Here is a 19,850-nt window from a genome sequence, read left to right as displayed (position 1 = left end):
TCAATACAAGAGTCTTTACAGCAGTCAGTTTTATTGGTGCTATTGATTTATGATTTGGTGTGCTAGAAAAATAATGTTGCAATAATTAAAATAATTGAAGTAATGTCACGAATTACCATGCATGTCACTGAAATTAGATTTTAGTCATTTTTTGCAAAAAGGTAAACCATGCTTTTTTAGAATATAATAAAGGTTTTTTCCCTCTTCATATGTAATCAACACCACTAGAAAAAGTAATACATTTAATAGGAAACAAATCATTATTTTTCTGTTCCTACAAAATAAATTGAAGTGTAGTTTAATCAAATCCATTATAATTATAATGTTATACCCACACCATACTGCACAGTCAAATGTTCTTAAACTACAAAGATGTTGAAAAGCACATATAGACAGTAATATCCATTTTCTTTAAAGTACCTGGCATCTACAATTGCCTGCCAAATAAGTCCAGTGTGTTTTCAGTGGTTAGTGAGGAAGTGTGCTTGCATTTTTTTCAGATAGTGGAGGAGCATACTAGTGTGGAACTGAGTCGCCGTGCTCAGGCCGAGCCCATCAGTCTAGACAGCTGTCTGAAGGCCTTTACCAGTGAGGAGGAGCTGGGGGAGGATGAGCTCTACTATTGCTCAAAGTGCAAAACACACCGTCTGGCCACCAAGAAGCTGGACCTTTGGAGACTGCCTCCTATATTGGTATATAAAAATTAAAACATGAAAATACTTTGTCCATTTTACCTCTTTCATTTCTCCTACAATTTACCTGGTCATTGAGGGAGTTTATATATTTTTTAGATTGTTCATCTGAAACGTTTCCAGTTTGTGAATGGCCGCTGGATTAAGTCCCAGAAGATAGTGAAGTTTCCATGTGAAAGCTTCAACCCAAGTGCGTTTTTGGCTCCACGTGAAGCCCAGAGCAAATTGAGCCTGCAGAGCCAAAGCGACTGTTCTGCAGAAGAGCTTCAGAAACTGGACAATGGAGATTCTCCAGCGTCTTCTATCTCCTCCACTACTGGGGTCAGCTCTCCAGTATCTAGCAAAGGTCTGTCTCTACAATGTATTTTCTGCTTGGACCTGAGTCTTTAAAACAGTATTTAATTTACTCCCTGCTATGAGTTTTATTTGACTTAATGTTTTAAAAGTTTTTGAATCAAAGCAGACTCTCTGAATGTCTTTCTTAATGCTTCTGTTCCACCCAGGCACCCCGAGTCCAATCAGGAGGGTAGGCAGCCCACTGAGCAGGAGCAGCAGCCCCAATAACAGCCCTAAGAGCACAGGCCGAAAACAAGGACGCCTTCGTCTGCCTCAACTCGGCAGTAGACACCGACTCTCCAGCAGCAAGGAAAATCTGGACAGCAGCTGCGGATGTAAAGAGAGTGGCTCAGAGACAGAACCCAGCATGGTAACAGAGGCGGAGCTTCAGGTAGCAGGAGCTACTCCAGAGCCCAACTCGCACGATTCTTCCTGGACATTGGTTCCCTCCAGTACTGACTGTGACGTCGTAATGGTGAACGGGCTGAGTCAAGACAACAGCCAAATCAACGGACACTCAGACATCAGCACAGAGCTAGACAGCACATCTTATCAAAGAAATGAAGCGTGTCTTGAGCCAATGTACAATTTATATGCAATCTCGGTAAGTTTTCCCTGTCTTAAAACTTCCAGAACTCATTTTGGTGGTTCTCTTGAGGTGCGTGCATGCGTGTATGTGCGTGCGTGTGTGTGTCTGTGTGTGTGTGTGGGTTTGTGGAGGTTTTATCCAAATACTATAGAATCTTGAACACTTTATTTTACTTTTGAAATGTTCAAATTAAATATATAATGACCACTCAAGGCACTTTTAATTTTTATTTTTTTAGTGCCATTCAGGAATCATGGGAGGGGGCCACTATGTGACCTACGCTAAAAACCCCAATGATAAATGGTACTGTTACAACGACAGCAGCTGCAAGGTAAAATGCCTTTCAAACATTTATATTAAAGGTTATATCGATACTTGATTTGTAATGTTGCTCACTCACTGATTCTTTAATAAGAGAGGTTTGTGTATTTAATGACTGCAAAGGGTTGGGTAACTGACGGGGCATTTTGCTGGCATGGTGTGGATCTGTATGTCCACTAGGAGAAAAGCACAACAACAACAACTTTCGGTTTCTCCCATTAGGGGTCTCCACAGCGGATCATCCGTCTCCACACCCCCCTGTCCTCTACATCTGCCTCTTTTAAAACTACCACCTGCATGTCTTTCCTCACCACATCCATAAACCTTTCTCTTTTCTTCATTCCTGGTGGCTCCATCCTCAGCATTCTCCTACCGATATACCCCATGTCCCTCCTCTGCACATGTCCAAACCATCTCAATCTCGCCTCCCTCACCTTGTCTCCAAAACGTCCTACATGCCCTGTTCCTCTAATAAACTCATTTCTAATCCTGTCCATTGTCGTCACTCCCAATGAACATCTCCACATCTTCAGCTCTGCTACCTCGATTTTCACCTCCTGTCTTTTACTCAATACCACTGTCTCTAAACCATACAACATTGCAGGTCTCACCACAGTCCTATAAACTTTCCCTTTCACTCTTGCAGATACTTTTCTATCACAAATCACTCCTGACACTCTTCTCCACCCACTCCACCCTGCCTGCACTCTTTTCTTCACTTCTCTAACACACTCTCCATTACTTTGCACTGTTGACCCCAGGTACCTGAACTCCTCCACCCTCAACACCTCTTCTCCCTGCAACCGCACCACTCCACTGCCCTCCCTCTCATTCACACACATGTACTCTGTCTTACTCCTACTGACTTTCACTCCCCTTCTCTCCAGCGTGTACCTCCACCTCTCAGGCTTTTCCCAACCTGCTCCCTACTCTCACCACAAATCACAATCTCAATTGCAAATATCATAGTCCATGGTGACTTCTGTCTGACCTTGTCTGTCAACCTGTCCATCACCACTGCAAACAGGAAAGGGCTCAGATCCTTGATACAGTCCAAACTTCACTTTAAACCAGTCTTTTGTTCCTACTGCACACTTCACTGCTGTCACACTGTCCTCATACATGTCCTGCACCACCCTCACATACTTCTCTGCCAAACCCGACTTCCTCATACAATTCCACAACTGCTCTCTCGGCACCCTGTTGTACGCTTTCTCTAAATCCACAAACACACAATGCAACTCCTTCTGACCTTCTCTATACTTCTCCATCAACATTCTCAAAGCAAATAATGCGTCTGTGGTGCTCTTCTTCAGCATGAAACCATACTGTTGCTCACAGATGGTCACCTCTTCTCTCAGCCTGGCTCCCACTACTCTTTCCCATAACTTCATGGTGTGACTGATCAACTTTATTCCCCTGTAGTTACTGCAGATCTGCAAATCTCCCTTATTCTTAAAAACCGATACCAGCACACTCCTCCTCCATTCCTCAGGCAGAAGGAAAAACACAACTGCAAATCAATATTCTGACTTCTGAGTTATTCTTACTGATCATCTTTATACGGTTAACTATTTGAGGCAGCAGTATTAGATTTCTCATACTTCTCATACTCATGCCTCACATCTACATAAGAATATAGAACAGCACATCTGGCAATGGAGAGAAGCACTGAAATAAAGTCTTGAGAGTGGGTGGGTTTTACTTTCACACAAAGTATGGATAGAAATGTGCAGAGAGATTTTAGATTTAGATTTTTGCACTAAGGTTTCATCCTACTTCGGTAAAAGCATTTAACTACACTGTACACAAATCATGTACTACATTTTTGCTTCAAAAGTGTTTGCAAGCACTTTTCAACTTATATCAGATGGTGTTATAATGCATAAAATATCTGTCAGATTATTATAAACATGTATTTGCCAATTCTATCACGCAAGTCTCATTTGATTAGGGAACTTTTCACTGAGTTTTAACTAATGCCAGGCTAGCCACTGCTATAGCACAGATGAAATGTTGATCTGAAATCAAATGAGATTTTCTAAGAACAGTGTTCATCTCTTCAGTACAGCTCAGAATCTTAGTAGAATTGATGCCAAGACACATACAATAGAAGCTGGTAAATCACCTACCATTATTTAAAACACTGTTTCCTTTAAATTTGTCAGCTACCTGTATATTAGCATATGTCAGTGGTATAGAAGGAGAATCATGACTGGAAATAATGTATGATATTGATGAGTAAAGATGATGAGTATAAATAGGAGCCCCAAGCATTGTTTTTTGCTTCCACTAGCTTCTGAGGCAACAAATACTTTGTAATTTCATGGATCTCAATGGTGTTGAATGAATGACACCATGATGTCTTTGTGGGCATACCAGTAAACAAAATACTTTATATTGAGGAAGATAAGAAGTGTGAATGTAACTGTTGGAAGGATGTGATGTAACAATAGGACAAAATACAGTATATTATTTAAGCATTTAAATGATAATATCTTTGACATTTGCTTTTGTTGTTTCTGTTTCATTTCCAGGAAGTTCACTCAGAAGAGATTGACACGGATTCAGCATACATTCTCTTTTACGAACAGCAAGGAGTGGACTACTCTCAGTTTCTGCCGATGACTGATGGCAAAAAAATGGCAGACACCACGAGCATGGATGAAGACTTCGAGTCAGACTACAAGAAGTACTGTGTGCTTCAGTGATCCAGTACTCTTCCACTTTAAAGGCACTTAACGTGTTCGTCAGTATCCGACCCCATGTGCAATGAAGAAAATGTGGGCAATTGAAGCTGCACAGCTGAAACTGGAGGAGCTGCAGTTCCCAAAGCACAAAGTTCAGCTCGAGACTGTGGAATCTCAACGCCTGCTGCTGCTGCCCTCTATTTCAGAAACACTTACTGGTCTTTTAGCCATCAAATGGCTAAAAGAGTTTGTGAGAAAAGGAAATAAATAAACAAACAGAAATAAATAGATATATAAGAAAGACTTGTGTAGCTTGTGAATATTGCCAACTGAACAAAAAAAAAAAGGTCCTGGACCAAAAAAAGAAAAAGAAATTTCTTTGAGATCATTGTTATGATCAGAACTCAGTCCAAATCTGCCGCATCTCAAATTATATTTATGTATTTACCTTTCCATGAGGATTTTTTTAAGGAGAAGGAGTACTCTCATCTTCCATAAATTGTGTTTTGTATTTTTATATTTATATGATCAAATCATAAGCACAGCTCTTTTTTTTATTATTATTATTATTATTTTTTTTTTTTGGCCACACATTAAATCAGTCCTAACTTCATCCACTGGGGAAGTTTCTATTGGGTATTGGGTAAGTGCAATGTTCAGTTCTGTAATGCAAGTCTTAACAGATATATTATCTTTGTGTTCCTCAGCAGACATTATACACTACCTCCCTTTTTTCAGTTTATTGGCTGATTAATAATAGAAAGATTGTAAAGGAAAGACAGTATTACTATTTCCACAAGTCACTACAATTTGCCTGTAGAGGTTTTTTTTCTATAAAAGCAATGAAATCCACTTTAAGAAAAGAGAGGAAAAAAAACTCAAAACAAAGTCCTGTAAAAAGAAATGCAGTTTTTGAGCAACACCCCCCAAAAAAACCATCAATATGGCTATATTTTGATTTATATTTTAAGTTTTCATTTATGATGCCAGTGTCTTTCAGAAAGCCAGTTCATCTCGTAGGCAAGTTTTACATTGTCAACATTTTGTTTTTTCACAGATGTTTATTTTTTTAATACCATCTGCAAAACACTTCACTATGAGCATCTTGTGACTCCATTGCAGGTTCTTGAATGTTGCTATTGTTGTTGTCACTTTATTTATGTTTCACAAAGTAGATTTTTTGCTTCTCATGGTAGAGTGAATGGAAGCCAAATGCATGCATATCAGATCAGTGTACTTTCATAAGAGGAGTTCATATTATTAAGCCAAAGTCTTAAGCAGTTGATATGTTGTGTTAAAAGCAAACCTCTGTGGCTTCTCTGAGAAAACGCCTCAACCTCATGACCGCCCTGTGCTAAATCGTTCGTGTGTCTTAATGCCTGCATAGTAGCAACTCTTCAAGAGAGCCATTTTTACACTGTGACTGGATATGATGCAGTGAGTAATTTCATGTCTTTTTTTTTTGGCTCCTAAACAATGTTTTCATTGGTAATGCATTGGATCCTTTGTAAGGAAAGAGCTACATGTTGTTCTGTACCATTTTGCTGCTCTACTTTCTATTGTTTTTCTTTATTATAAATATTTATGGAGATTTTTTTTTTTTTTTCTTGTCAGGAAGGGGAAATAGATATAGATATTTATTGCCTATATGATGTCACTCAACATGTATAATGCAAGCAACCTTTGAATTCACTCAAACCGCAAGTCATTTTCTTCAAGAACAGCTATCAAGGAGAATACGATTAAAACGATAAATAATATCTCTCCATTTTAACCCTATGTTTACTCGGAATACGTCTGGCTTTCTCATTTGTAGGTGAACTGGAGTCTTCCTCTCATAGCTTCTCATTAGTCTCCTGAGGCTGCATCACTTTAATTTTTTTTTTTTTTTTTTTTGATACAGGGATAATTTATTAATACTCTATGAAAACGTGATTTAATGAGCAAGTAGTGCAATCAACTACTGATTTCTTGATTTTTGTTGTTGATCATCAGAGATGTTGAGCTTTATTTTGTACAGTGTTCAAAGAGTACAATGAGATTGCACTGACATCAAATGTACAGAGGTTTTGTAAATACGCCTATAAAAAAAGATGTATTTGAAAATTGTAGTTGTATATGGAGTGATACTGTTGATCTGTAACAATTATTTGAGCAAGCGATTAAATTCAGCCAATACAATTGAAAAATTGTGTTTTTTTTTCTTTTCTTTTTTTTTTGTGCAAACGGTTGGGTGCTGTTTTTGTTTGCATGTTTGTGCGATGTTTGCAGAGAGCAGCAGAGACTGTAAAACGTGGAGGAAACCACAACACTGGTCATGTAATGAATGCTGCTCTGTCTTCCCCGAAATCAACCCATACAACCCGACTACGCTGTGTATGTGAATAAGTCTTTAGAATTGGTTTCAGTGCTAAAATTAAACAGCCCTCGTTTTGATCTGTTTGAGACAGAAGGAAGGAAGGAAGAAAGAAAGGAAGTGACAATAACAAGGTGCATCTGACTGCATTCTGCACTAGATCTTCATCTCACTTATCAGTGTTGCTCTGCGTTCTGATGAGCACCTGGCTGAAGGTGGTTTCTTCCATGCGCTCTATTTCTAGCAGCATTCCACAACATCGACTGGAGTCCAGCTCACCTTAACAGCACATGAAGGACAAAATGGGACTTGATTAAAATAAAGGTAAGTGTTCTGTTTATGGCTCTCTTTTTTTCTTTCTTAGGGTAAAAAGGAAGCTGAAACTTTTAGATTTTTTTTTTTTTTTTTTTTTTTTTTTTTTAAGAACTGAAGGCAGTCTGGTGTTTTTATCTTTGTAAAAAAAAAAAATTTATTTAAAATAAAATATGATTAAGGTTGTTTTTTTATGAATAATATTTTTTTTCTTTGTGTGTTGATTATTGACTTAAAATTAATTTTTTTTGTTTTGTTTGTTTTTTGGAAGAATAGGTAATAGTGGTAGAGCATATGAAGAAAAAAAACATGCAAAGAGTTGACATGCATGTCTGTCTACTTATTCACATTTATAGAACAAATTCTAGAAAGAAATAAACATTTTAAAGACAATATTGATCTTCAAATTCTGAATCAAATAAACACTCACTATCCTTTTGTTTTTAATCCACAGTAATGTCAGTGCTTATTTGATTTGGGGGTTTTTTTGTTCCGTCTAAAATTATAAACATTAGAACTATTTATGTTTCGAATCAGACGGACATTGTGTTGGTCATGTCTCTTTATACGTTTACATTGTTTGATGTGGACCAAATAAAGGTTTTCTTAAGTGAGCATAGTTTTTTCAGAAAAGTAAAAAAAATTCAAGCTGGTAAAATGAGGTTTCTTGGTGTGACTAGTGAAAAATCAGTACAGTTCCTTCTGACATTTATGCTTTTCTGATAAAAAGAAAATGCATTGTTTTGCAGAGAATAGGGCGTCCATTAATTCCCACAATGCCGAATCAATTGAAGATCCAGAAGAGCTTGCAAAAATTGTCACTGTGACATTCTGAAGCAACTTAAGCAAATATAAAAACATCTCACTCAGTTCTACCTTTTAGAACACAAATGTAATGCTGCGTTATAAGTGTAAAACTTAAATTTATTTGTCTAACAAATTAAAAATATTTGACTGTTGCCTGCAGTAAAACTTGAAAAAAGAAAAACAGCATACTTTTATATATTGACTACATTTTTCTTCCACACAAAGCCATTCCTGTATTTACTGAATTTAAGATGAGTCAGCAGCCTCAATCAGCATTTTAGTAGCTTATTTATAAAAGGATTAAATCACCAACTGACTCATCTGCTGCCCCTTTCCTCATATCTTTTCTGCTAAATAAAAACGATAGAATTTCACATTCCTCAGGTTTTCAGGCTACAGTCTTTTTTTCTTTCTATTCCCTTGTTAGGGGCTTTTAGGAGTTTTTAAAGCCACACTTTCCCTTCATTACTTGTTGTGTAAAGTTTATAAATAAGAAACATGCTGCGCTGTGACTCAGATGCCAAGTACTTTTTCTATTTTAGTGCCGCTGACTGTTATTCAAACTTGCCCAAGGAATGCATGGAGCTGCCACACTTGTCCACTTATGGAAAAAAATATGTCCTCTTCTGACAATTGCACAAACTCTAATCACCAGTCAAGTAAGTGTACCACAGCTTACACTCTGATTATAACCACCTTTAAGCAAGTCTGGAGGAATTTGTTCAGGATCCAGATCTGACATATGCTCACGCAGTGCAAATTGAAGGCAAACAGACGTAGGCAGAGACAGCCATCAAGAGTGTAATGTTCTGTTTGTGAAAGTTTTGACTGAAATGAAGTTTGCGACTATGTTCACTACCTCTACTGACACTTTTCACCCACCGTCAGCTTCATCAGTCGCAACGTTTACAGCAAAGCGACGTAGGGTACTGTGCAAAAGTCTCATGCGAAGAAATGCTACAAAGATACTTTAATAAATATTCAAATTTACCATTCTACATAAAATAATACAAAGTGAAGTGTGCAGTTTTTTAACAAATTTTGATTTCCTAAGCATCTATGAAAATCTGACAATTTTTGACCTGCTTCTTCTTTTTTTTTTTTTTTTTTTTTTTTTTTTTGTCTTGTTTTTTTTTTTTTTTTTTTTTTTTTTTTTTGTCAGTCATCTGTTGCCTAATATAGTGCTTTACTTTTCATGATATATGACCCGCTACACTTTTTAACATTTTTTATAAAAATGTATGTTAAAGCATTGTACATGTCTAATAATGCAGGGATTCTAAGGCTTTTGCACAGTATGTTAGGTAGTATAATCTTTGAAATGACAATTATAATTGTCATTATGGAATCACGTGCGTCAATAATTATCATAATTAATAATGGAAAATAGAAATGAGCAGAAAACACCAAAACATATGAAAAGACTATAAAACTCTACAGGCTCTGCATGCTGTGGTGCCATACCTATGAATAAGTTAATTATTATTCTTTAACAGTAGTTTATTCATTTTATAAGACTCTTTTATTCTTATAATGAAGTGCAGTAGTTCTTTTGTCAACTGGCACAACTAATATAGCTGTTTTGTTCTAGAAAATGTATCAACAACACTAATGGGTCAGATTTGAGTCAGAAGGGTTCTTGAGCGGTCTTAGATCAGAACCAGTTGCAGTTGTAATTTCTAATAAACATTCATGCTTAAATAATTGATTTCTTTTGTATGATCATGTGTGACAGATGCTAAAAATGTCAGTGCAAATGTAAAGGATTTAACAGAAAACTCATTCGACTTTATCCTGCCCAGGATTGCAGTTGCTCCTGTGCTTATCCTTGAAATGTATTTGGCATTACTTTACACACGTGCACACATGCACACATTTTTCCACACCTAGGGCCAATTTAGCACAGCCAGGATAGAACTGATTCCCAAAGAGATGTGAGGTGCATCAATGTGTCTTGAAAATACAATAATGAATTGCTTGTATCTACATCTGTTTACAATCTGTGGCGTTGTCTGTTTGTCTGGAATCCAAAAACAGTGTACTCCTTACAACAATGTACAACTTACAGCCAGTTTTTGATAATCATGTTTTGATGAAACTGCTTGTTAGCATGTGGCCTATTTATGTGTCTTGACTAAACCATGTGTTAACATTTGGCCTAGTTTGATTTCCTGTCGCTTCCTCATTTAACACCTTACACTCCGATTGCTGTTACAGATGCTGCTAGTCTGGACAATATCCATTACATTCTCATCTGCATCTCTGCTTTCACCATTCTCATCACAATTTTGTTCGCCATCCTGTGCTTCAAAAAGTAAAATTATTGAGTACCTTTTTATTATATATCTTTTGAATTTACCCCATTTAATTTTTTTGATTAATAGATAAATAGTGAATCTTTTTTCTTTATATTACAGATATCAATCCCTAAATAGGACCATACAGCAGCTTAGACAGGGAAAGCCCATGACTGTTTCTTCCCAGGATTCCCCTCCTCTGAATCCAGCTTCCCCTCAGTCAGTTTTGCTGATGCCACCATTAGACAGTTCATCCGAATCACGGCTACAAAAAAGCAGACAGAGTGTTCGATTGCTGTGGAGGCCATCACAACAGGTTCATATTTAAAGCATTACAATTTAATTCCTCTATTAGTAGTATATGTTTATTTGTATATTATTGATAAAGGAGAGAAAAACAAAGAAAAGAAAACAAAAAGTAAACTCTCCACAATGTCGTGTGTTCAGAACCCGCGGGTGACGAGGACAGACCTCAACCTGATACAGCTGATCAAAGCTGGGAGGGAAGGCGCGTTTTACAAAGCGAGGATGTTGCGGGGGACCTGTAAAGGTCATTCACTTGTCACCTGCAAAATTGCAAAAGAAGGTAGTGAGCTGCCATTACCCTCGCTCTTTGTGTTAAGTCTGAATTTATTAACCCTACTATTGCCAAGCGTGAGCTTACACTGTAATGGTATATAATTCGTTTTTAGAATTATGTTTTTGATTAAAATGTTTTGCGTTGTAAGGACAATTTCTAGAGAAGAGATGTACAAACAAGAGCATGTGGGTTGACCCATGGTGACATTTAATTTGGCCCACCGTGCCATATATGGCACACACGCAAGGGGGAATCGCCTGCTGTTTTAAAAAATTTGTCAACATTATAAAATGATTCTTCTTTTTTTTTTGCTTTTTTTTTTAAGTATCGCAGCAAGAACATTTAGTTTCATCCAACATATACTTTTGGCCCACCACCCACATTGAAGTTAGATTTTTGGCCCTTCTGGTCTAGAGGCTTGTACAAAAATTCACTATTTAAATGTAAGCTTGTTTGTCACCATGTTAACTCGGTTATATAAAAAAAGTCAGATGTTCTTCATGCCTTATCTCTTCCACTGAAGCATATGTTCAGGCTGTGATAGATTTGATTTCATATGGATCATTAGATTTTTTCACAAACTTGTGGAGTCTAAAGCAACTCGAGTACACTGTCATTAAAGCAAAAAAAAAAAAAAACAGAAAATATATATATATATTTAAAAGGAAAAAAAATCAAATATTTCTAAGAGTACTTTCCACTGAGTTAAAAGTCAACAGTATATGTTGTAATGAAAAATTGTTAATTTAGAAAATGTAATATAGAATTTGCATATATTTTATAATATAATAATGTAATATTTTATAGTATATTATACGAATTTGCCATATTGAAATGTTAATTTGATATCTTAATTTATAGACATTATTTATATTAAAAGAAAATCATGTCAAGTCAAGTCAAGTTTATTTGTATAGCGCTTTTCACAACAGACATTGTCTCAAAGCAGCTTTACACAAATCAACAGTGAAGGTGAATGGTGTGCATTTGTCCCTGATGAGCAAGCTGTGGCAAGGAAAAACTCCCTTAGATGTTATGAGGAAGAAACCTTGAGAGGAACCAGACTCAAAAGGGGAACCCATCCTCATCTGGGTGACATCAAGAGTTTGATCATAAATCTTTCAACAATACAGAACACTGGAGAGTGAGAACTAACATGATTACTGGAGTATAAGATTATAAGTAATGTTCTTTCTGCAGTCTTAAACAGTCTATATGGTTAGTAGCTCCGAGTTTTATAAGCTCAGCATTTGTGATCACCACAGATCCAGCATCAGCTTCTCCATGCCAGAGCCTTTAAACACTCCAGGAGGTCCAATGTCAAAACTCCACACATGTAGCGGGATCCAAATGGCACTGGTACGTCTCTAGATGGTTCAGGATGTTTGTGAGTTCGGCATCTACTTTAAAGGTCCGTAATCATCACGAGGTGGGAGGTGACTGAGCTGGAGCAACCTCAGGATGCCTCGGGATGGGGAGGGAAAGAGAAGCAGTGGAGAGGAATTAGCGTAGCTGCTGTTCATGATATTAACAGCACAAGTTGATAATGTGCATGTGATCAGATGTTCTGGAGCACAAGGTTATGATGTGATGTGTGTTATGTGTAGGCTTTGCTAAAAAGATACGTTTTTAATCTACACTTAAATTGGGTGAGTGTGTCTGAGCCCTGAACACCGTCAGGAAGACTATTCCAGAGTTTAGGAGCTAAATGTGAAAATGCTCTACCACCTTTAGTGGACTTTGCTATTCTAGGAACTACTAGAAGCCCAGAGTTTTGAGATCTCAGGGAGCGTGGCGGATTGTAGCGTGTTAAAAATCATCCATCTAATCATCCATTTTCATTTTAAACATTTGCTGCAATTTTATCTTTTCCCAAGTTTGTAAGTGCTTTACAATGTTTATAAAGTAAATTGTGCTTTTATGTTATTAATTATATACATTACAGTGCAACCTCGATACTCGCGGGGGTTGCGTTCTTTGACCCCTTGCGAGTAACAAGAAATCGCAGGTTTTGACTCCTTTTGATGGTTCCTTTACTTGTCATAAATGTTTTATTTAGTACTTTTAATGAATAATACAATAATAAAATAGTTATTTTAACATTTTTATGTAATTTATTAGTACAAACGCGGCTTTTCGCGAACTATCAGATTTTCCGTGTCAGGTAGCGAGTATGGAGGTTTCACTGTATATGGACCAAAGTATCAGGACACCTGACTTTTCCAGTCATATGTGGTTTTCCCCAAACTGTTACAACAAAGTTAAAGTCACACGATTGTATAGAATGTCTTTGGATGCAAAAAACATTACTCTTTTCATTCACTAGAACTAGGAGACCCAAACCTCTTCCAGCATGACAATGCCCCTGTGCACAAAGTAAACTCCATAAAGATATGATTTAAATGAGTTAGAGGGGAAGCTCTAGAGCTCTGAACTCAACCCTACTGAACACCTTTGGGATGAATTGAAATGCTGACTGCACCCCAGGCCTCATCACCGTACATCACTACCCCACATTACTCAAACCACTGTGGCTGATTGAGCACAAATCTCCACAATCACACGCCACAATCTAGTGAAACATCACAAGAATGGAGGTTATATTAACAGCAAACGGGGACTTATTGTGGAATGGTGTTTTCAAAAAGCACACATGAATCTTATGGTCAGGTGTCCACAAATATTTGTTCATATAGTGAACCTGTTGACTTTTGATATTGTATATTATTACAGTACAGAAAAGGGATATGCAGTAAATCAAAAAATGTTTGAAAAAGCTGCAAAATCTTTGATTTGAGAGAAAAAAAAAACAGCATTTCTGTACTGTCAACACACACAACCCTAGACAACCCTAGACAAACAATAATTAATTATGTGATTGTCACTAGGAGTCACTTCAAAGCAAATGGAGACTGAAGTGTCTATTATGAGGAAACTGGTGTATCATAAGAATGTGCTTCAGCTGCTCGACTGGAACACTGCTGAGGGTAAGAGCCTTATCAGACCTGCTCTATTTTTAGTGTACCCAGTAATTCTACTCCTACAGTCAATATATAGTCCAGCTCGACACTTTTTTTTTATAGCAAAAATCCAATTCTATTGTGTCAAGTTTGAATTGTCTTAAATTTTGAATGCAAGTGGTTTGGCAATAAAACAACACTTAAATAAAACTAGAACCAGCTTCAATAGGATCATTAAGTTTTCTTAATGACTTGCCGGTTGTTTTTACAGAGCCGTTCGTGTTGATCATGGAGTTTGTGAGTTATGGGACCCTGCGCAGCTTTGTGCAGACACATCAAGACAAGCTGAGTGCCGACCCGGAGATCCAGAACCTGTTTGCTATCGCCTCCTATCACATCGCTCTGGCCATGGAACACTTACGCTCCAAAATGGTATCGATGTCTGGAGAAACACCAGAGATTAAACTCAGACCATTTTCAAAGAATTAAAAGATGCATAATTAAAAATATTAAAATCTGTCTTGGATGATAGAGGCAAGTGGTGCAATTTGGCCGAAAGACTAAAAAGTAGCTGCCGTTTGTACTTTGTACATGGAATTGTGCTTTGTGTGTGCAGCAGGTTGGAAAACAATACATTTGAATGTCACATTTGTGCAGTCAAGCAAAATATAAAGATAAACAACTACTGCATCTATATTTTTGCCCATGTGCCAAAATGTCATCTATGGCAGGGGTTTGTTTCACTTTGCATAATCACCATTTATATAACAGTCTCTGCAGAGTGACAGGGACGTGACTCAGTTAGTCGTTTGGGAAAATTATAATTCTCTTCCACCTCAGTGGAAATGTACCTAACAGATGCATATTATGACTGTGACTCTGCCTTGTAATCTGCAGGTGGTACACTGTGACCTTGCTCTAAGGAATATTCTGGTGAGCCGTTTCCCCTGGGAAATCAAAGTGGCTGAGTTTGGTCTGGCCAGAGACTTGACGCGTATGAGAAGTAGACGCAGCACAAGGAAAAAGCAACACAGGGTTAGGCATTGTATCCCATTACTGTACATAAATCCTCACATTACATAAATCCTCCAGTGATTTACATGTTGCCGTCCTTAGGAGCGAGTGCCCTTGCGCTGGTATCCTCCTGAATATTTTCGTAACAGCTACTACAGCTTCAAGGGGGATGTGTGGGCTTTCGGTGTCGTGCTTTGGGAAATGCAGACATTTGGTAAGATCAGCACAATAATGAGCCTCCACATTAGATCATCCATTTGCTGAAATCCAATTAAAAACTGTGGAAAAAAAAAATGGTCTTCTTTACAGGGAGTCTGCCTTATCCCAATCTGGAGACATCAGATCAAGTGGTGTACCACATTTGTGCTGGAGCTAGAAACGTAGGCCCTGACAGCTGCCGGCCAGAGATGTGAGCATCAGAATTATTCATTCTTTATTTGGATGTTAGACTACAATAAAGCTCATTGCAGCTGTATAGTAACAGCGCCTTAATTTTGCAGTCTTGGCAGTACCTTTGCAGCCTGAATCCCATGGAACTGGTTTTTAGAGCATAACACCTAAATCAGAAGCTCCCCAATTAACTTGTTAGGGCATTCAAGACAAAACACATTGCTATATTCTTGTATTGTAGACATTCAATTGCTATTTTCATGCAGACTGCAGATAATGAAGGACTGCTGGTTGGAGCCTTATACAGCCAGACCCTCCTTTAATGATCTTGTGCGAATCTTGGAGAGTATAATTGAGAATGATTCGGTAGGTTGTTTTTAATAGTACATTTTAAAAGTTTCAACATTATCAGGTAAATAACAAATGTGCCCATTTTACGTTTCAGGACTATGTGGATGTTGTGGACCAGAGATCTATGAGTGCAGCAGAAGACTGAATAGTCAACATCATAGACAAGTTCGAGTCCAAATGCATACTGAAAAGGAGTCACCTGATTGCACTAATGGTTTTACTTTGTTCACTTGTGCTAGACGTGTTTGATAACACTTTGGCTGTATGTCAAACACACACTTCTCACCGAACAATCATGCAGGTTGAAGCTTTGCTGCACAGACTTTTTGTTTATGGCTGTTTTTACACTTGGTCCATTTTAACATTCCATGTGATCTCAAATTGATGGGCCCATTTTTTGCCTCCGTGAACACAACTAATGAACTCTGGCCTCTTTAAAATGGCCCACTTGTGAACTGTACTCGACTGGCTCGAGAGTTCTACTTAGTTAGGTTCACGGTCTACTTGATTTATATATTGTGAAAACAAACTAGTCCCAGTCTGTTTTGTATTTGTTTTATGACTAAAGGGTTTGGTCTATGCTGTGCATATGTAGCAACTTTCTCTCACCTCACAGATAATACTTTAATGAATCTCATTGTGGACCCCAAAGGCCTTCAGTGTCCTTCGGTGTCCTACCTGAATCAATCCACCTCTTGACATTATTATTATGATTTGACAGCTATAGAATCAATCAATCTTATAGAGAACTGCAGTATAACAGAGAGCTGCATCACAGACAGGTATCTCATGCAATGAGCAAGAATGCCATTATTTAAGAAATAAACCCAATGAACACAATTCAACAAGTTTCCTTTCACTGCAGCCACAGCTGCATTAGATACATTATCTCTAGCAGAAGCATCGATATTAACCTCATAAAATTACCCCAGGTGTTTCATGCAATTTTGTGTATTTATTCAGTGCATTACAGTTTTCATAGGGATTTGAAATGAAGGCAAATTGTGTTTTTGTGCAAATTATATGGGAAAGAGAGTGCGAAGGTATAAATGGTTCATGAAGAAGCTTAACAAATGTTTTGAACTATTTTTGACTGACTTTTCCTGTCAAGCTTTTGTTGAAAAGTCCCTCTTGTAAATGTCGTTGTAAGTGTACCAGCGAAAACAAATTAATTTCTTCTCCTCTTGTCAGATGTGATTTGCAAGCTCTGACTAATGTGTGCTCTCTGACCACCCAATCAAAGGATGTGAAAATGCCGACAGTATTGGACGCCAGCTAGAATCAGCAACATGGATTTCATGCTCTAAGCGCTCGCAGTACTGACTGTGAAAGGGGCTTACAGCAGATATCTTTGACCCCGGCAACACGTGATGTGACGGCTGAAATCGGATTGGATACAAACTTTAACCTAAACTTAAAGTCAGTTGTGCTGATCTTTAAAGCAGCACACCTGAGTGAAATGCAATAAAAAAAAAGAGAAAAGATGATTGTGAAAGATTTTATATATATTCATGGACAAATATATAGTTAAATGTAAGTTGGTGATTCTGACCAACAGTTTATACCAACAGAGAAGACCTTGCTGTTTCTGACCCTAACCCCGCCACTGGATTTAATGATTCTGCAACTCCATCTCTTCATTGTTTTTGTTTTTTTCTCCAAATGCTCCTGGTATTTAACTGCAATTTTGTTTTTGAAACTCAGATTTCAGTTATGGAAGTGTGTAAGTAAGTTGTGCTGTTAGCAGTAAAGAGATCATCTTTGGTAAGGAATTGGAGTCTGTTTCTTCACGTTAATCCCTGAGGTCTTTTGCAGATAATTCCAGATAATTCGGGTTCACTTTAACATGAGTGTATAGGAATACTGGGGATGGACAGCTCAACGGTTGCAGCTTTGTTTACTGATCGGAAAGAAGGTTGAGGGTTAAAGCCCTGACATCTCCAAGCTGCCACTGGTGTGCTGAGCAACCTGCACTTTGACCCCAGCCTCATAACCAATATGCGAAGCAAATTTCACTGTGCTTTGAAGTACATGTGACAAATAAAAGCACCAATTTCAAAAACACTCTGATCTACTTTAGTTTTTGCGTGACCTTCCATCAACACACTCGACTTTGAGATTACTGAGTAGAGGAACAACCTGTGATAACATATCTCCTGCCTGAACTTGCCCCTTTAGGACTTTCATCTCTGACGTCACCATGTACTCACGTGTAGCCCCGCCTTTTCGTTCTTCAAGCGAGACGAAAAGCCAATAGGAGAAGAGCTCTGGTGGCGCGTGAGGCGACGTTGCTAATGACGCTTTCCCCATTTTGATGACGATGAATCGGAGTTTTCTACATTAAGAACCGTGTCTTTGTGTTTCCCTGGACCTTTATACATATACATATATACATAAAAAAAAATGCTTGTTCGTATTTTAGAAATCGTATTCTTTTTTTATTTTGCCACACACATTCCCATTACCCTCTTCATTGATCTACAAGCACTACTTCCAGAACAGTGGTATCCTCAACCAGTAAGTTTGGACCGAAGTCTCGCCTGTTGTTTACTTGTTTATCGTCCAGAAATGTGTGTGTGTGTGTATGCGCATACGGTGTGAGTGGTCAAGCCATGGTTCAGGGACAACAACATAAATGTTCAGAGTCCTGACCTGAACCCAATTGAGAATTTGTGGAGAGAGTTGAATATCTGAGTCAATGTTAGGAAGCCTTTCAGTCTCCACCTGAAGGCTTTTGAGGAGGAGTGGTGCTCATGGTAGTTCTCACTCTCCAGTGTTCTGTATTGTTTTAAAGAATATAATCACACTCTTGATGTCACCCAAATGAGGATGGGTTCCCCTTTTGAGTCTGGTTCCTCTCAAGGTCTCTTCCTCATAACATCTAAGGGGGTTTTTCATTTCCACAGTCACCATGTGGACAAATACACATCATTCACCTTAACTGTTAATTTCTGTAAAGCTGCTTTGAGACAATGTCTGTTGTGAAAAGCGCAATAGAAATAAACTTGACTTGGAAAACATTCTGCAGCAGACATGTAGAAATCTTATGGAGACCTACTGTACAAGAAGCGGTTGCAGGCCATCATTAAGAACAAATGCTTTTCTATTGATTATTAAACATTGTATTATAAGTGTATGAATAATTCTGAACATGGTGATTTTTTAATATTTGTCAATAAAAACCCATGAAATGTCATATTTCTTGAAATATCACGTATTCAGTTGTTTGTCACATCAAATATATAAAAGTATTATAAAATCAAAGAAGACATCTCAAAAATACCAAGGGTATAAATAATTTTGAGCACAACTGTATATATGTATATAATTCATCCTGTAAATAAATAGTGCTTTACATTGCAGTTTAAAGATGTACTGCACTGGTATGCAGCTGAATTCAGAGACCCCATGATGCTGCAGCCTCCTGATTGGTTTAAATCGTTCATAGTTTGTGAAGCACTTGTTCAGTTGCCTTTCTTCCCCATCGCTGCCTACGCCTTTTTAAAAGGTCAGTGAAACATTAAACAAGCTCATCTACACCAAGATCTTATACACACATCTTATTTCTAGTAGTGCAATATTTTCACATCATCCATCAGATCTAAACTGTATATAAAGTCTATTTTATTTGCAGGTAACTGTAAGTGGATCAGGACCCCAGCAATCATATACTCGGCACACGTAGCCACCACTTTAATCCCCATCCTCACCCACATCTTATTCCATAACTTCCCAAAGGCACCTCTTCCTGGTCCGCAAACTTCCAAGGAGCGATGGACACTGGTGTGTGTTTATGCCCCATACCTCCTCATTCCTATCCTAATGCTCCTCACCATGCTCTTCAGCTCCACATATAATCCTCCGTCTCCAAGTGCCAAGGCTTCATCCAAGACCAAGAAGCTGAAATAAAATCTTTGGGTTTCATTACCTGATTTAGATTCTTTAATGTGCCTTAAGTGGAATGTTGAATTGTTCTGAATATTATTTCTTTTGAAGAACAAATGTGTCCAGAATAAAATATTGTTGATGAGTTGTTAGGAATCACCGTGACTATCACTTCTATCTACATCACCGAGCTGGATGATTTAGAACATGCATCAGTAAAAGTTTCATGTTTATATGGTGTGAATGCTAAGACAAACATTACTTTGGTAA

The 19,850-nt window shown here is 37.8% G+C and overlaps 3 protein-coding genes across 4 annotated transcripts in view; all 3 read left to right on the top strand.

Moving 5' to 3' along the window:
* The window catches only part of usp32 (ubiquitin specific peptidase 32), a 47,632-nt gene extending 42,703 nt beyond the window's left edge, over positions 1-4,929 (top strand). For both annotated transcript variants that reach the window (XM_046862587.1, XM_046862584.1), the window contains exons 30-34: positions 501-692; positions 792-1,038; positions 1,196-1,632; positions 1,856-1,948; positions 4,476-4,929. In XM_046862587.1, the coding sequence (XP_046718543.1) occupies positions 501-692; positions 792-1,038; positions 1,196-1,632; positions 1,856-1,948; positions 4,476-4,649 (1,143 nt within the window). In that variant the 3' untranslated portion in view covers positions 4,650-4,929. The remainder of the gene's footprint in view (positions 1-500; positions 693-791; positions 1,039-1,195; positions 1,633-1,855; positions 1,949-4,475) is intronic.
* A 1,999-nt stretch (positions 4,930-6,928) lies between these two features.
* Positions 6,929-16,562, top strand: si:ch211-167j9.5 (fibroblast growth factor receptor 2). The gene is made up of 12 exons (XM_046862588.1): positions 6,929-7,308; positions 8,646-8,762; positions 10,321-10,417; positions 10,521-10,716; positions 10,848-10,986; positions 13,869-13,967; positions 14,212-14,372; positions 14,838-14,975; positions 15,057-15,168; positions 15,264-15,363; positions 15,611-15,710; positions 15,790-16,562. Exons 2-12 carry the CDS (start codon positions 8,708-8,710, stop codon positions 15,838-15,840), a joined length of 1,248 nt encoding a protein of 415 aa, XP_046718544.1. The 5' UTR covers positions 6,929-7,308; positions 8,646-8,707; the 3' UTR covers positions 15,841-16,562.
* Positions 16,563-17,982: 1,420 nt separating this feature from the next.
* Positions 17,983-19,728, top strand: tmem97 (transmembrane protein 97). Its single transcript, XM_046862590.1, has 3 exons — positions 17,983-18,212; positions 19,059-19,203; positions 19,330-19,728. The coding sequence occupies exons 1-3, from the start codon at positions 18,099-18,101 to the stop codon at positions 19,602-19,604; spliced, it is 534 nt and encodes a 177-aa protein (XP_046718546.1). The 5' UTR covers positions 17,983-18,098; the 3' UTR covers positions 19,605-19,728.
* Positions 19,729-19,850: the final 122 nt, after the last annotated feature.

Source organism: Silurus meridionalis, chromosome 12 (assembly GCF_014805685.1).
Source record: "Silurus meridionalis isolate SWU-2019-XX chromosome 12, ASM1480568v1, whole genome shotgun sequence".
In the NCBI taxonomy this organism is placed as follows: Eukaryota; Metazoa; Chordata; class Actinopteri; order Siluriformes; family Siluridae; genus Silurus; species Silurus meridionalis.
The sequence above is the reverse complement of the archived record's forward strand: the minus strand, read 5'-3'. Positions and strand labels throughout refer to the sequence as shown.